Below are 17,257 nucleotides of genomic sequence, written 5' to 3'. Positions count from 1 at the left end.
ACCAAATCCTGGCATCACATCACTCAAGTCCTCAAACAACTTCACTGGCTTCCCATCTCCCACCGGATCACCTACAAAATCCTGATCCTCACCTACCAAGCCCTCCACCATCTGCCCCCCCCCCCCCCCCCCCCCCCCCCCCCCCCCCATATCTCACTGACCTCCTCTCCCCCTACCAACCCTCACGCTCCCTCAGATCCACATCAGCCGGTCTCCTCTCCATCCACAAGTCCAACCTCTGCAGTTTTGGGGACAGAGCCTTTTCCAGGGCAGCTCCCAGGCTCTGGAACTCCCTCCCCCAACTGATCCGCAATTCCGTGTTCCTCACCATCTTCCAGTCCCGCCTCAAGACCCATCTCTTCACCTCTGCCTATCCTTAGCCCCACGTCCCCCTCCCTTTTTAATCTGTGCATTAATTGCCTCGTACTGTGTTTTGTATTGAATTCTGTCTTTACTTTGTATACTACTCATGTCTCTACTATTTATTTCATTCCCCTTACATGTTTTTCCTCTACCTGCTAAATTTTGTAAGGTGTCCTTGAGACTCTTGAAAGGCGCCCATAAATAAAATGTATTATTATTATTATTATCATTATTGCTATTGCTATTACTACTGCTATTGCTACTGCTACTGCTACTGCTATTGCTACTGCTGTTGCTACTGCTACTGCTACTGCTACTGCTACTGCTACTGCTGTTGCTACTGCTACTGCTACTGCTGTTGCTACTGCTACTGCTACTGCTACTGCTACTGCTACTGCTGTTGCTACTGCTACTGCTACTGCTGTTGCTACTGCTACTGCTACTGCTACTGCTACTGCTGTTGCTGTTGCTACTGCTACTGCTGTTGCTGTTGCTACTGCTACTGCTGTTGCTGTTGCTACTGCTACTGCTACTGCTGTTGCTACTGCTATTGCTATTGTTACTGCTACTGCTACTGCTACTGCTACTGCTGCTATTGTTACTGCTACTGCTACTGCTACTGCTACTGCTATTGCTACTGCTGCTACTGCTACTGCTACTGCTACTGCTACTGCTATTGCTACTGCTACTGCTACTGCTACTGCTACTGCTACTGCTACTGCTATTGCTACTGCTACTGCTACTGCTACTGCTACTGCTACTGCTACTGCTACTGCTACTGCTACTGCTACTGCTACTGCTACTGCTACTGCTACTGCTACTGCTATTGCTGCTACTGCTACTGCTATTGCTACTGCTACTGCTACTGCTACTGCTATTGCTACTGCTACTGCTACTGCTACTGCTACTGCTACTGCTATTGCTACTGCTACTGCTATTGCTACTGCTACTGCTACTGCTACTGCTACTGCTACTGCTACTGCTACTGCTACTGCTACTGCTACTGCTACTGCTACTGCTACTGCTACTGCTACTGCTACTGCTACTGCTACTGCTACTGCTACTGCTATTGCTATTGCTACTGCTACTGCTACTGCTACTGCTATTGCTACTGCTGCTACTGCTACTGCTACTGCTACTGCTACTGCTACTGCTATTGCTACTGCTACTGCTACTGCTACTGCTACTGCTGCTACTGCTACTGCTACTGCTACTGCTACTGCTACTGCTACTGCTACTGCTATTGCTACTGCTACTGCTACTGCTACTGCTACTGCTACTGCTACTGCTACTGCTACTGCTACTGCTACTGCTATTGCTACTGCTACTGCTACTGCTACTGCTACTGCTACTGCTACTGCTATTGCTACTGCTGCTACTGCTACTGCTACTGCTACTGCTATTGCTACTGCTACTGCTACTGCTACTGCTACTGCTACTGCTACTGCTACTGCTACTGCTACTGCTACTGCTACTGCTACTGCTACTGCTATTGCTACTGCTACTGCTACTGCTACTGCTACTGCTACTGCTACTGCTGCTACTGCTACTGCTACTGCTACTGCTATTGCTACTGCTACTGCTACTGCTACTGCTACTGCTACTGCTACTGCTACTGCTACTGCTACTGCTATTGCTATTGCTATTGCTACTGCTACTGCTGCTACTGCTACTGCTACTGCTACTGCTACTGCTGCTGCTACTGCTACTGCTACTGCTACTGCTACTGCTACTGCTACTGCTACTACTGCTACTACTACTGCTACTGCTACTGCTACTGCTACTGCTACTACTACTGCTACTGCTACTGCTACTGCTACTGCTACTGCTACTGCTACTACTACTGCTACTGCTACTGCTACTGCTACTGCTACTGCTACTGCTACTGCTACTGCTACTGCTACTGCTACTGCTACTGCTACTGCTACTGCTACTGCTACTGCTACTGCTACTGCTACTGCTACTGCTACTGCTACTGCTACTGCTACTGCTACTGCTACTGCTACTGCTACTGCTACTGCTACTGCTACTGCTACTGCTACTGCTATTGCTACTGCTACTGCTACTGCTACTGCTACTGCTACTGCTACTGCTACTGCTACTGCTACTGCTATTGCTACTGCTACTGCTACTGCTACTGCTACTGCTACTGCTACTGCTACTGCTACTGCTACTGCTACTGCTACTGCTACTGCTACTGCTACTGCTACTGCTACTGCTACTGCTACTGCTACTGCTACTGCTACTGCTACTGCTACTGCTACTGCTACTGCTACTGCTATTGCTACTGCTGTTGCTACTGCTACTGCTGCTGCTACTGCTACTGCTACTTCTGCTACTGCTACTGCTGTTGCTACTGCTACTGCTACTGCTACTGCTACTGCTGTTGCTGTTGCTGCTGCTGCTGCTACTGCTACTGCTACTGCTACTGCTACTGCTACTGCTACTGCTACTGCTACTGCTACTGCTACTGCTACTGCTACTGCTACTGCTACTGCTACTGCTACTGCTACTGCTACTGCTACTGCTACTGCTACTGCTACTGCTACTGCTACTGCTACTGCTACTGCTACTGCTATTGCTATTGCTACTGCTACTGCTGCTACTGCTACTGCTACTGCTACTGCTACTGCTACTGCTACTGCTACTGCTATTGCTACTGCTACTGCTACTGCTACTGCTACTGCTACTGCTACTGCTACTGCTACTGCTACTGCTACTGCTACTGCTACTGCTACTGCTACTGCTACTGCTACTGCTACTGCTACTGCTATTGCTACTGCTGCTACTGCTACTGCTACTGCTATTGCTACTGCTACTGCTGCTGCTGCTGCTACTGCTATTACTACTGCTACTGCTATGCTACTGCGACTGCTACTGCTACTGCTACTGCTATTGCTACTGCTATTGCTACTGCTACTGCTACTGCTACTGCTACTGCTACTGCTACTGCTACTGCTACTGCTACTGCTACTGCTACTGCTACTGCTACTGCTACTGCTATTGCTACTGCTACTGCTACTGCTACTGCTACTGCTACTGCTACTGCTACTGCTATTGCTACTGCTACTGCTACTGCTATTGCTACTACTACTACTACTGCTATTGCTACTGCTATTGCTGCTACTGCTACTGCTATTGCTACTGCTACTGCTATTGCTACTGCTACTATTGCTACTGCTACTGCTACTGCTACTGCTACTGCTACTGCTACTGCTACTGCTACTGCTACTGCTACTGCTACTGCTACTACTACTGCTACTGCTACTGCTATTACTATTGCTACTGCTATTGCTACTGCTATTGCTACTGCTACTGCTATTGCTACTGCTACTGCTACTGCTACTGCTGCTACTGCTACTGCTACTGCTACTGCTGCTACTGCTACTGCTACTGCTACTGCTACTGCTACTGCTACTGCTACTGCTACTGCTACTGCTACTGCTGCTACTGCTACTGCTACTGCTACTGCTATTGCTACTGCTACTGCTACTGCTACTGCTACTGCTACTGCTACTGCTACTGCTACTGCTACTGCTACTGCTACTGCTACTGCTACTGCTACTGCTACTGCTACTGCTACTGCTACTGCTACTGCTACTGCTACTGCTACTGCTATTGCTACTGCTATTGCTACTGCTACTACTGCTACTGCTACTGCTACTGCTACTGCTACTGCTATTGCTATTGCTACTGCTACTGCTATTGCTATTGCTATTGCTATTGCTATTGCTACTCCTACTGCTACTCCTACTGCTACTGCTACTGTTATTGCTACTGCTACTATTGCTATTGCTACTGCTATTGCTATTGCTACTGCTACTGCTACTGCTATTGCTATTACTCGCTTTGTCCTCGTCGCCCGGGCCGAGTCCTCCAGTATCCCAGCATTCAGCGCAGACCCACCCGGCCCCTCCGTTCACTTTCCGCACTCTCATGCCTGACAACCTAACCTGCTGGTCTCCTTGAGTGACATCGCAACCGGCCAATGGGAGAGCGGGGAGAGGCGGGGGCCGGCCGCTGTCGTCCAATAGCGTGGGGTCGTGGGGGGCGGGACAAGCAAGTTGGGTTGAGCGGCAGGCCGGGGCCGGAAGTGAATGATCCATTCCCAATTTGTTAATTGTCTATTCTATGTCCATTCGAGTTTTGTTTTCCCAACTCGAGCCGCAGCTGCCGGAGCTGAAACATCCACCGCGTCTGGGCCGGACACACTCGCGCAGGAATGGTGAGTAATCACACGTGTAAACGACTTAAAACACAACATCCCGCCACATTTGCAGCGTCAACTCGAGCGCAGGCTCACAGGCCGGGTTAGGCCTCACATCCCAATTCCACTTTCTCTTCTTCCCACCGTAATAATAATTGTTTCTTCCATCGTCCAACAGGACGTTTATCTCAGTAGCTGATCCCTCAGATCCACCCCCTGGACCTCAATTAGTGCCACTGGCATCTTGTAGAAACATAGAAACATAGAAATTAGGTGCAGGAGTAGGCCATTCGGCCCTTCGAGCCTGCACCGCCATTCAATATGATCATGGCTGATCATCCAACTCAGTATCCCATACCTGCCTTCTCTCCATACCCCCTGATCCCCTTGGCCACAAGGGCCACATCTAACTCCCTCTTAAATATAGCCAATGAACTGTGGCCTCAACTATCCTCTGTGGCAGAGAGTTCCAGAGATTCACCACTCTGTGTGTGAAAAAAGTTCTTCTCATCTCGGTTTTAAAGGATTTCCCACTTATCCTTAAGCTGTGACCCCTTGTCCTGGACTTTCCCAACATCGGGAGCAATCTTCCTGCATCTAGCCTGTCCAATCCCCTTAAGAATTTTGTAAGTTTCTATAAGATTCCCTCTGAATCTCCTAAATTCTAGAGAGTATAAACCAAGTCTATCCAGTCTTTCTTCATAAGACAGTCCTGACATCCCAGGAATCAGTCTGGTGAACCGTCTCTGCCATTTCACCATTGTGTCATTTTCTTGACACAACGGGTCAGTCGGCATCTGTGGAGGGAATTTTATGGACAGGCAGTGGTGAGGGTCGGGGCCCTTCCTCGGCGCCTGCTGTTCCTTGTGTCTCCCTAATAAAAAAGTGAATGTGCGGAAATCTTGTAAGGGGGGATCTTATAGAAACTTACAAAATTCTTAAGGGGTTGGACAGGCTAGATGCAGGAAGATTGTTCCCGATGTTGGGGAAGTCCAGGACAAGGGGTCACAGTTTGAGGATAAGGGGGAAATCTTTTAGGACCGAGATGAGAAAAACATTTTTCACACAGAGAGTGGTGAATCTGTGGAATTCTCTGCCACAGAAGGTAGTTGAGGCCACAGTTCATTGGCTATATTTAAGAGGGAGTTAAATGTGGCCCTTGTGGCTAAAGGGATCAGGGGTATGGAGAGAAGGCAGGGATGGGATACTGAGTTGGATGATCAAAAGCCATGATCATGTTGAATGGCAGTGCAGGCTCGAAGGGCCGAATGGCCTACTACTGCACCTATTTTCTATGTTTCTATGTTTTCCTTTTTTTCCTGTTATTTTTAAACTATTATTTGCTTTTTTTTAAACCTCTTTTTAAATTGTCCTCCACTTTCGCAATTGCTCTCCCAGAACCGAAGAAAATTCCAGATTCAAGGGGTTTATTGTCACGCCAGTTCCATGCACGGTGCAATCCCGTGTGAAAATCTTGTGCTGGGTGATTCTGTACAGTAAATTTAACATTAAATTGTAAAGTGAACATTAAATTGTAAACAAAATTACGGCAGATGTATGTTAACTTTAAAAAAAAAAAAATTTGCATCATTAGAGAGATAATTTTGGCCTGCAACCGAATATGCACGCTTAACTATTTAAGAACTTAAGACAACTTCACGATCTAAATGTTCCTCGTCAGTTACTTCCATTACTTGCAGTTGATTTACTTTCATTTTATAAATTTGAAGTGCCTTCATGTGTTATTTAGTGAATCTGTGCAGAATGTAATATTCTTGAATCAATGCATGAAATCCACTATCACACATGCCAATAGCCAATTGTTAATAGTCAGATTTATTCGGCACATACACAATAAAGTGCAGTGAAATGAATTTGCCAGCAGTGGTACAATAAAAAAAGAACACACAATACACAATAAAAAATTTAGCACAAAACATCCACCACAGCATTCATCACTTCTTCTTGCATATGGCATGCACAGCCGAAAGTTGTAGGACAACCTGTTCTATTTGATCTTATTTGATTGTGCATGTCGGGTTGATTGCATTCGTCGAAACAGGGCGGACCATGTGAAGGTTGCAATCTCCCTCCCCAGCATTCATCACTGTGGTGGAAGGCACAAAGTTTAGTCAGTCCTCCTCCATTTTCCCCCATGGTCGGGACCACAAACCTCCGCAGTCGCCGCTGCGGGTGGCCAGATGTGCAGGCAAGGCAAGTCCAGAATCGGTGCTTCCCTACCCGAGACCGCGGCTTCAGGATGATGTAGGCCGCAAGCCGGCGGTCGAAGATCTAAGTCCCCACCGCGCCGCGGTTAGAAATACTGCAGACCGCTTCAAGATGTTGTAAGCTGCGGTCAGTGGTCGGAGCTCTTCTCCTCCAGGGATCCCGCTCCGTGATCATTTAGTTATAATAATATCTATTTATGTTGTTAGATATTATACTCTGGTTGGTATGTGCTTAAATGGATTAAGTACTCTATACTTACAGTTTAGGTATTGTCAGTCCCTTGAAGTTTTTGTTGTCAGCTTGGTTCAAAGGTACTTCATTCAATATTACTTTAATGTCACGTACCTGGATATGGTAAAATCCCCTTTTTGCTTACAGTTCAGTAAAATTCTTATTATCTGTAGGTTCAATCACACTTATGTACAGGTACAAGAATGTAAAATAGACTGAAAAAGCTAAAGTAACTCAGCCCTAACTAGTCTGAAGAAGGATCTCTACCCGAAACGTCACCCATTCCTTCTCTCCAGAGATGCTGCCTGTTCCGCTGAGCTACTCCAGCTTTTTGTGTCTATCTTCGGTTTAAACCAGCATCTGCAGTTCCTTCCTACACAAGAATGTAAGAATAGTGGATTACATTGAGACAGTACGCAAGAGTTGGCCATATTTCTGGGACCATTTTGTGTGAATCATGTCCAGAGTTGTTAACTTGTTTTCCAGTTTGGTAATTACTCTCCTCCAATAGAAAGACATTTTGGCTCCTGTATTTGACTTTTTTTTAACTTCCCTGTACCAATCTCATTGAAGTTTACTATCAATTGCATTGGTTTAATGCAGTTAGCTGCATAATTAGAGAGATAATTTTTAGCTTCTGTCTGAATAATAGCACCTCTTTTTTTATTTAGACTCTGGAGAATATGCGGAAACAGGCCCTTTGGCCCACCCAGTCCATGGTGATCAGCGATCACCCTGTTCACTAGCACTATCCTACATACTAGGGACAATGGGGCTGCAAGGCAGCAACTCCACTGTGCCGCCCCGATCCTTTCCTTTAATCCAAGGCATGATTCATTTTGATAACCTTTTTAGAAGTATTTTGCCAGGAAATATGACCCATAAAACTCCAGCCAATGGATTTTACAGAAAGTCATGCCTAATTACAAAAAAATTGACATTCGGAAAATTTTCATTCAGATATAGTTTAGAGTTACAGTGCAGAGACAGGCCCTTCGGCCCACCAAGTCAGTGCCAACCCGTGCACTAGCACCTACACACTTGGAACAATTTACAATCTTTACCAAAGCGAATTAACCTACAATCCTGCACGTCTTTGGAGTGTGGGAGGAAACTGGAGCATCCAGAGAAAACCCACGCAGGTCACGGGGAGAACGTACAGACAACACCCGTAGCTTGGATCAAACAAGGGCCTCTGCCTCTGCAAGGCAGCAACTCTACCGCTATGCCACCGTGCCACCCCAATCCTTTCCTTTAATCTAAGACATTATTCATATTTTGCCAGGAAGTGTAACCTGTGAAATTTCAGCCTATAGATTTTACGGAACGCCATCCCTAATTACACAAAAATTGACATTTACAACATTGTTATTCAGATATTATTGTTTGTTAAAAACCACTGGATTCCTAACTAGTGCATGTCTTGCTTTTCCCACAGTCGCACATGTCATATAATGGTGGGGCTGTGATGGCCATGAGGGGCAAGAACTGTGTGGCAATTGCAGCTGACAGACGGTTTGGGATTCAGGCGCAGACGGTGACAACTGACTTCCAGAAAATCTTTCCAATGGGCGACTGGTTATACATTGGACTGGCCGGTCTTGGCACAGACGTGCAGACTGTGTAAGTATGTGAGTCAGACTGGGCGATCGTTTCGCTCAACGCCTAGGCTCAGTCCGCCTTGTGGCCTATGTGATCCCCCGGTTACCAAACATTTTAACTCCCCTTCCCACTCTCACACTGATCTTTCTGCCCTGGGCCTCCTCCACTGTCCGAGTGAGGCCAAGCGCAAATTAGAGGAATGGTACCTCGTATTTCACTTGGGCGGCTTCCAATGCAGTGACTTTGAATATTGACCTGCAATTTCAAGTAACCCCTGCTTTCCCTCTCTCTCCACCCCTCCCGCACCCCAGTCGACATAGAGTGATACAGTGTGGAAACAGGCCCTTAGGCCCAACACACCAGCCAACATGTCCCAGCTACAGTAGTCCCACCTGCCCTCCAAACCTGTCCTATCCATGTACCTTTCTTACTGTTTCTTAAAGGTTGGGATAGTCCCTGCTTCAACTGCCTCCTCTGGTAGCTTGTTCCATACACCCACCACCCTTTTTGTGTGAAAAAGTTACCCTCAGATTCCTATTAAATCTTTTCCCCTTCACCTTAAACCTATGTCCTCTGGACCTCAGTCCTGCCGGTTCCACTGGCCGCCTCCATTTATCCTTTCATTATCACCTCTTGCACAGCCAGCAATGGACCATTTGACTGCAGGGCAAGAAGTCTCTGATTCAAATCGGCGGCCCCTCCAGAATGCTAATAATCTAAATCCACTACTGTGAGCTGAAATCGTCCACCGCTCTTAATCTTTCTCCCATTTTTGTTTTCCAGTTCACAACGTCTCAAGTTCAGGTTGAACCTCTATGAACTAAAAGAAGGCAGACAGATCAAGCCCAAAACATTTATGAGCATGGTTTCAAATCTCCTTTACGAGCGACGGTAGGTTAAATGCTTGTGAAGTGTTTGAATTTATGCCGTGTAATATTGCCCTATTTTGAAATGTTATGTTCGGACTTGATAGGCCAGGGCTTTACTTCCTGTAGTGTGAGAGAGTCAAGAGTGTTTCAATGTCATATGTACCAAAACATAACAATGAAATTCTTACTTGCAGCAGGCACAACAGACTGAATCTGATGCAGAGTCTTGACCTGAAACTTCACCTATTCCTTGTCTCCTGAGATGCTGCCTGACCCGCTGAGTTACTCCAGCATTTGGTGTCTATCACCCCTGGAGTCACTTCTGGGCTGCAGCGCTTCAGTGACGTCTCTCTGTGTTTTTGTAAATAGCTGTGTCTCCCAGCTATTTACAATATATATTAATGATCTGGATGAGGGAATTGAAGGCAATATCTCCAAGTTTGCGGATGACACTAAGCTGGGGGGCAGTGTTAGCTGTGAGGAGGATGCTAGGAGACTGCAGGGTGACTTGGATAGGCTGGGTGAGTGGGCAAATGTTTTGGCAGATGCAGTATAATGTGGATAAATGTGAGGTTATCCATTTTGGTGGCAAAAAACAGGAAAGCAGACTATTATCTAAAATGGTGGCCGATTGGGAAAGGGGGAGATGCAGCGAGACCTGGGTGTCATGGTACACCAGTCATTGAAGGTAGGCATTCAGGTGCAGCAGGCAGTAAAGAAAGCGAATGGTATGTTAGCTTTCATTGCAAAAGGATTTGAGTATAGGAGCAGAGAGGTTCTACTGCAGTTGTACAGGGTCTTGGTGAGACCACACCTGGAGTATTGCGTACAGTTTTGGTCTCCAAATCTGAGGAAGGACATTATTGCCATAGAGGGAGTGCAGAGACGGTTCACCAGACTGATTTCTGGGATGTCAGGACTGTTTTATGAAGAAAGACTGGATAGACTTGGTTTATACTCTCTAGAATTTAGGAGATTGAGAGGGGATCTTATAGAAACTTACAAAATTCTTAAGGGGTTGGACAGGCTAGATGCAGGAAGATTGTTCCTGATGTTAGGGAAGTCCAGGACAAGGGGTCACAGCTTAAGGATAAAGGGGAAATCCTTTAAAACCGAGATGAGAAGAACTTTTTTCACACAGAGAGTGGTGAATCTCTGGAACTCTCTGCCACAGAGGGTAGTTGAGGCCACTTCATTGGCTATATTTAAGAGGGAGTTAGATGTGGCCCTTGTGGCTAAGGGGATCAGGGGGTATGGAGAGAAGGCAGGTACGGGATACTGAGTTGGATGATCAGCCATGATCATATTGAATGGCGGTGCAGGCTCGAAGGGCCGAATGGCCTACTCCTGCACCTAATTTCTATGTTTCTATGTTTCTCAATAGACACAATAGGTGCAGGAGGAGGCCATTCGGCCCTTCGAGCCAGCACCACCATTCAATGTGATCATTGCTGATCAACCCCATCAGTACCCCATTCCTGCCTTCTCCCCATATCCCCTGACTGTGCTATCTTTAAGAGCCCTATCTAACTCTCTCTTGAAAGTATCCAGAGAACCGGCCTCCACCGCCCTCTGAGGCAGAGAATTCCAGACTCACAACTCTCTGTGAGAAAAAGTGTTTCCTCGTCTCCGTTCTAAATGGCTTACCCCTTATTCTTAATGAATGATATTCCCAATTAATAATAACAAACCTTTTATCGTTTGATTAACGTTTTCATAATTATTTCTCATTCTTCCACAGATTTGGCCCGTACTACGTTGAGCCAGTAATCGCGGGGCTCGACCCAAAGACATTTCAACCGTTTATCTGTTCGCTCGACTTAATTGGGTGTCCAATGGAGACAGAAGATTTTGTGGTCAGCGGGACATGCGCGGAACAAATGTACGGCATGTGCGAATCGCTGTGGGAGCCCGACATGGTGAGTCCTTCCCGCCCTTGTGGCTTTGGCACTTGGACCTGTTTATTACCTTGGGCAAATAGAAACTCTGCTGGCTTCATCCACTTCGACAAAGCCCAAAACAAGTTATTTTTGGTCTCTCTCTGACCTTCAGCTGGTGGTACTTCTTTTTAAGTGAGTAATACGGATTCAATTCTGAGGCAGCCGTGTTTAATTATCCCCAGTTGCAGCTGTACAGTTTCCTGTGTAATGTTGTCATTCATCTGACGATTGGGTGGGATTAATTGAAAGCAAGCCTCCCGGATTAAAGGGGGCATCCTGTGATAACAGGTGTCTTGAATTTAGTTTTAAAAGTTCCAGACAACAGTTTGCGTTAACACTTGACAGCTGACAAGACAGTGCCCCAGAATCTTGTTCTGTCCCATTCCACAAGTCAAACTAATAGGAAATTATTAGACAATAGACAATAGGTGCAGGAGTAGGCCATTCGGCCTTTCGAGCCAGCACCACCATTCAATGTGATCATGGCTGATCATCCAACTCAGTATCCTGTACCTGCCTTCTCTCCATACCCCCTGATCCCTTTAGCCACAAGGGCCACGTCTAACTCCCTCTTAAATATAGCCAATAATCTGGCCTCAACTACCTTCTGTGGCAGAGAATTCCAGTGATTCACCACTGTCTGTGTAAAAAATGTTTTTCTCATCTCAGTCCTAAAAGATCTCCCCTTTATTCTTAAACTGTGACCCCTTGGTCTGGACTTCCCCAACATCGGGAACAATCTTCCTGCATCTAGCCTGTCCAACCCCTTAAGAATTTTGTAAGTTTCTATAAGATCCCCCCTCAATCTTCTAAATTCTAGCGAGTACAAGCCGAGTCTATCCAGTCTTTCTTCATATGAAAGTCCTGACATCCCAGGAATCAGTCTGGTGAACCTTCTCTGTACTCCCTCTATGGCAAGTGGCGTTTATTGTTAGTGTACGGGGTGATCGCTGGTTGGCGGGGGTGAGCCAACGGGTCTGTGTCTGTGCTGTATACCTAAAGTAAAATACTGAAGATTTACAGGCCCTCTGGGTTACGCACTTCTTCAGTTATGGACCGAGTCCGATGGGATGGATCTGCTGGCTGCTGTGGGATGCAGGCATTCACTTGCGGGTCGGGACGGGGTATTTAAACATTTCTGTTTCACTTTACCTACTAAATCCACGTTTCGATTTCAGCAAGCAGAAGACCTGTTTGAAACGATTTCTCAGGCCATGCTGAATGCAGTGGATCGAGATGCCGTGTCTGGAATGGGTGTCATTGTTCACGTTATGTAAGTATGGAATACCTTTACACAAGCTGTTGGTTTTCTGCTAACTAACTCCTTGTGAGCTGTCTCAGGGCAGGCATAAAATGACCAGCTGGCAGATCTTAAAGCAGCAGGGAAAGGATATATCTGAGGTGCTTGTACACTCAGGGCATGGAGACGGATTCCAAAATTCTCTGGAACGTCAGAAGTTGAAGGGAGATTTGATAGGTCCATAAAATACAGAGAAAAATAGACAAGGTAGACAATCAGAACCTTTTTCCCAGAACTAAAATGAGTAACACCAGAGAGCATGGCTATAAGGTGGGAGGGGGAATGATTTTCTAAACAGGGAGGGCTTATTGTCAGGGATGGAGGTGGGGGTAGATACAATCGATAGTGGCGTTTAGTTTATTGTCATGTGTACCCTGAGGTCAAGTGAAAAGCTTTTTGTTGCGTGCTATCCAGTCAGCGGAAAGACTATACATAATTACAATAAACAATAGGCGCAGGAATAGGCTATTCGGCTCTTCGAGCCAGCACCGCCATTCAATGTGATCATCATTTTCCTTTCTTATCGAATCCTGAAAATGCCTTTATTTTTTCAAAAACCCATTTGGTTTATTAACGACTGGCAGGCAAAGAAATTAGCGATTAGAAACATGGAACGGTGGATGCTGGTGTATACCAAAGATAGACGCAAAGTGCTGGAGTAACTCATCTTTGGAGAAAAAGGATAGTTGACGTTTCAATAGGGCCCTATCCTGACTTGGTCTGGCTTAATTGTGTCATGGAAACATAGAAAAATAAGTGCAGGAGTAGACCATTCGGCCCTTCAAGCAAGCACCGTCTTTCAATGATCATGGCTGATCATCTACAATCAGTATCCCATTCCTGCTTTTTCCCCATATCCCTCGCCATAAGAGCTAAATCAATCTCTCTTCAGCCAGTCAGTATGGGTGGCGTTTAACTGTCTCCTCAGTTTAATTGGGTATAACAATCATGCATATCTGAATATATTTAAAAAATAATAAAATCTCCCTTATTCCTTTTGTTAGTTAAGGGCCCGTCCCACTTGGGCGACATTTGCGTGTCACACAGGTGGCGCCTGAAGATTTCGTGAATCCCAAAATCCTGGGGCACCGCCCGCGCCACTGCCTACGCCATCACGTCTCGCCACGCGCCATGCGTGCGTAATGCACGTCACCACGCGCGCGTGACGCGTAATTGATCTCGTGTAAATGACGCGCAAATAACACCCAAGTGGGACAGGCCCTTTACCGCGCGTGGTTTTTGTGGTTCAGAGTTTATAATATAGCTGGAGGTCGCTTCAATTATATGCAGTTTGTATTGTTATGTCCCACACTCTAACCTATATATTTTTTCTTTGCAGTGAAAAGGACAAGGTTACCACCAGAACACTAAAGGCTCGCATGGATTAAAGATTGAAATTCCTCAGCAAACTTTGCAATACAGCCTTTGCTGGAAAGGGTTTAAAAAAAAACAGTTGTTATGCTAACCCTAAGCCAGAATTCTGCAATCTACAAATGTCCCATTACAGAATAATATGATCAGATCATCTGTCTGAGTAAATGTTGGTCAGTATAAATACTGGCCAGGATACTAGAGTGAACATGTCCTCGTGTGTCTGTATCTCTCGTTTCCCTTATTCCTAACCAGTCTGAAGAAGGGTCTCGATCCAAAACGTCACCCATTCCTTCTCTCCAGAGATGCTGCCTGTCCCGCTGAGTTACTCCAGCCTTTTGTATCTATCTGCCCTTATATAAAATATGCCCATTTGATCTTTCATTCGTCCAAGGCGGGGTTAATATTTCATCTGAAAACACTTCTGCTGGTTCAACGGCGACAAGCTTGAACCCCAAAAGTGAAACTTTAACCCACAATTTTGTTTCAGAGATGAGATTGCTGGGTGGAGTGGCTTGGACTATGGTCATTTTTCATGTATAAAGTGGCAGCTGTAGTGTTTCCTGGAGTATTAAAAGAAGAGAACAGGTTATATCTTAACTCTTGCGTATCCCACTATTCACTAAGACACGGGTCAGCTCCATTTCCTTTCCCTGCTCCCATTTCCTTCAGGATATTAATCAAATCTCTAGTGTTTAAGCATCCACAGTGCTCTAGGGTAGAGAATTCCAAATCCCCAACGATTAACTTTCCCACCTCAATCCTATATGGACAACCCCTTGTTGTAAATCAGAGTCATACAGCATCATCACCGTTCCCTTCGCCCCAACTTGACCACGCCAACCAAGATGCCCCATCTACACTCGTCCCACCTGCCTGCTTTTGGTCTGTGTCGCTCCAAACCTATCCTATCCATGCCAGAGGGTGGTGAATCTGTGGAATTCTTTGCCACAGAAGGCTCAGTGGATGCTTTTAAGGCAGAGATAGATAGATTCTTGATTAGTACAGGGGTCAGAGCTTAAGGGGGAAGGCAGGAGAATGGGGTTAGGAGAGAACGATAGATCAGCCATGATTGAATGGTGGAACAAAGACTCGATGGGCCGAATGGCCTAATTCTACTATCACTTATGACCTTACCTGTCTAAATGTTCCCTGAATGTTGTGGTAGTACTTCCATCCTCAGTAACAGGGAGAAAATCAACCATCATTTCACTTTCACTAAGAACCTTGAGTAAAAAAGCAAGTTGTTGGTGGAACTTGGCAGGGACCTACTGAGTTTCGCCAGAACTTGCAGATGTTGCAATTTTGAATGCGTCGATGAGATCACCTATCATTCTTCTGAACTCTGGACAATACCGGTTCATTCTATTGAATCTTGTACGACAACTGAAGCGTCCCAGGACCCGAACTAATGAACGTACAGTTGCGTACAGTTTTGGTCTCCAAATCTGAGGAAGGACATTATTGCCATAGAGGGAGTGCAGAGAAGGTTCACCAGACTGATTCCTGGGATGTCAGGACTGTCTTATGAAGAAAGACTCGATAGACTTGGTTTATACTCTCTAGAATTTAGAAGATTGAGAGGGGATCTTATAGAAACTTACAAAATTCTTAAGGGGTTGGACAGGCTAGATGCAGGAAGATTGTTCCCGATGTTAGGGAAGTCCAGGACAAGGGGTCACAGCTTAAGGATAAAGGGGAAATCCTTTAAAACCAAGATGAGAAGAACTTTTTTCACACAGAGAGTGGTGAATCTCTGGAACTCTCTGCCACAGAGGGTAGTTGAGGCCACTTCATTGGCTATATTTAAGAGGGAGTTAGATGTGGCCCTTGTGGCTAAGGGGATCAGGGGGTATGGAGAGAAGGCAGGTACGGGATACTGAGTTGGATGATCAGCCATGATCATATTGAATGGCGGTGCAGGCTCGAAGGGCCGAATGGCCTACTCCTGCACCTGATTTCTATGTTTCTATGTTTCTAACTCTGATCATGTTTCCCCCCCACCCCCGGATGAATTATGGAGAAAATGGAGACTCGGTTGATGCACACTGCGATATAGCAATGCATTGGCAGGTTGCTAATGCAGAGCTTCTATTGTATATATGGGAGTAGGGTTAGAGAGGGAAATATCACTCCCTCCACCTCCTTTGGTGTTTGAGAATCGAGTCCAGAGCATTTAATTGTTCTACGTAACGGAACATTGAAATTCTTACTTGCTGCAGCTTAACAGACCTGCAATAACAATGCAATAACACACAGATAAAAAATAATACAATAAATAAGAACTAATATTAGCTGACGACAATAGTGCAAACACTGAAGTCCATAATGCAACCACCGACACTGGTTTTCCATAGCAGATGGAGAAACAAGGAACTGCAGATGCTGGTTTACAAAATAAAAACCCAACACAAACTGCTGTAGTAACACAACGGGCCAAGCAGCTTGTCTGGAGCATCTACCCATGCTTTCAGATATGCTGCCTGACCCGTGGAGTTAGTCCAGCACTTGTGCCTTTGTCTTTGTTCAGACAAGATCATAATTGCTGAGGTTAGCGCCGTGCACTGTTCAAGAGTTTGTTGGTTGCTGGGAAGAAGCTGTTCTTGAGTTTGGAGGGTCAGGGTAATTAGTGGATCATTTCCACAACCAGGGTATCTCTCTCGGAGCCATAGAACAGACCCTTCAGACCAATGCCTGTGCGGAACTTGATGCCAAGTTAAACTAATCTCATATCCATATGATCCATGTGAGGGAAAGAACTGCAGATGCTGGTTTAAATCGAAGGTAGACACAAAATGCTGGAGCAACTCAGCGGGTCAGGCAGCATCTCTGGAGAGAAGGAATGGGTGGTGTTTCGGGTCGAGACCCTTCTTCAGTCTGAAGATGCTGCATGAACCGCTGAGTTGCTCCAGCATTTTGTGTCTACCTTCCATGTGATCCAGTATGCATATCCTCCATGTGCTTGAAGTGGAAGTAAATGTCAGCAGAACTTGCAAATCCACACAGACAGCACCCGAGGTCAGGATCGAACCCAGGTCACTGGCACTGTGAGGCACCAGCTCTCCCACCATGGCTGTGCCACTGTGCTGTCCTTTTGCCATTGGCAAACTTCGTTATTCAACTAGTGAGCTTGGCATAGTTGCAG

The 17,257-nt window shown here is 45.9% G+C and overlaps 1 protein-coding gene across 1 annotated transcript; it reads left to right on the top strand.

Annotated features, from left to right (window-relative positions):
* The first annotated feature begins 4,413 nt into the window (after positions 1–4,413).
* Positions 4,414–14,176, top strand: psmb3 (proteasome 20S subunit beta 3). Its single transcript, XM_055656814.1, has 6 exons — positions 4,414–4,588; positions 8,469–8,653; positions 9,416–9,523; positions 11,243–11,420; positions 12,620–12,714; positions 14,081–14,176. Exons 1-6 carry the CDS (start codon positions 4,586–4,588, stop codon positions 14,127–14,129), a joined length of 618 nt encoding a protein of 205 aa, XP_055512789.1. The 5' UTR covers positions 4,414–4,585; the 3' UTR covers positions 14,130–14,176.
* Positions 14,177–17,257: the final 3,081 nt, after the last annotated feature.

This window comes from Leucoraja erinacea, chromosome 27 (genome assembly GCF_028641065.1).
Source record: "Leucoraja erinacea ecotype New England chromosome 27, Leri_hhj_1, whole genome shotgun sequence".
In the NCBI taxonomy this organism is placed as follows: domain Eukaryota; kingdom Metazoa; phylum Chordata; class Chondrichthyes; order Rajiformes; family Rajidae; genus Leucoraja; species Leucoraja erinaceus.
Note: the sequence above shows the minus strand (reverse complement) of the source record. Positions and strands in the feature narration are given on the sequence as shown.

What these genes read in the sequence shown, in the direction of transcription:
- psmb3 (XM_055656814.1), top strand. An exon ending in CGCTGTGGGAGCCCGACATG is followed by an intron (nt 11,421 to 12,619) that starts GTGAGTCCTTCC and finishes TTTCGATTTCAG; the next exon opens with CAAGCAGAAGACCTGTTTGA. An exon ending in GGTGTCATTGTTCACGTTAT is followed by an intron (nt 12,715 to 14,080) that starts GTAAGTATGGAA and finishes TTTTCTTTGCAG; the next exon opens with TGAAAAGGACAAGGTTACCA.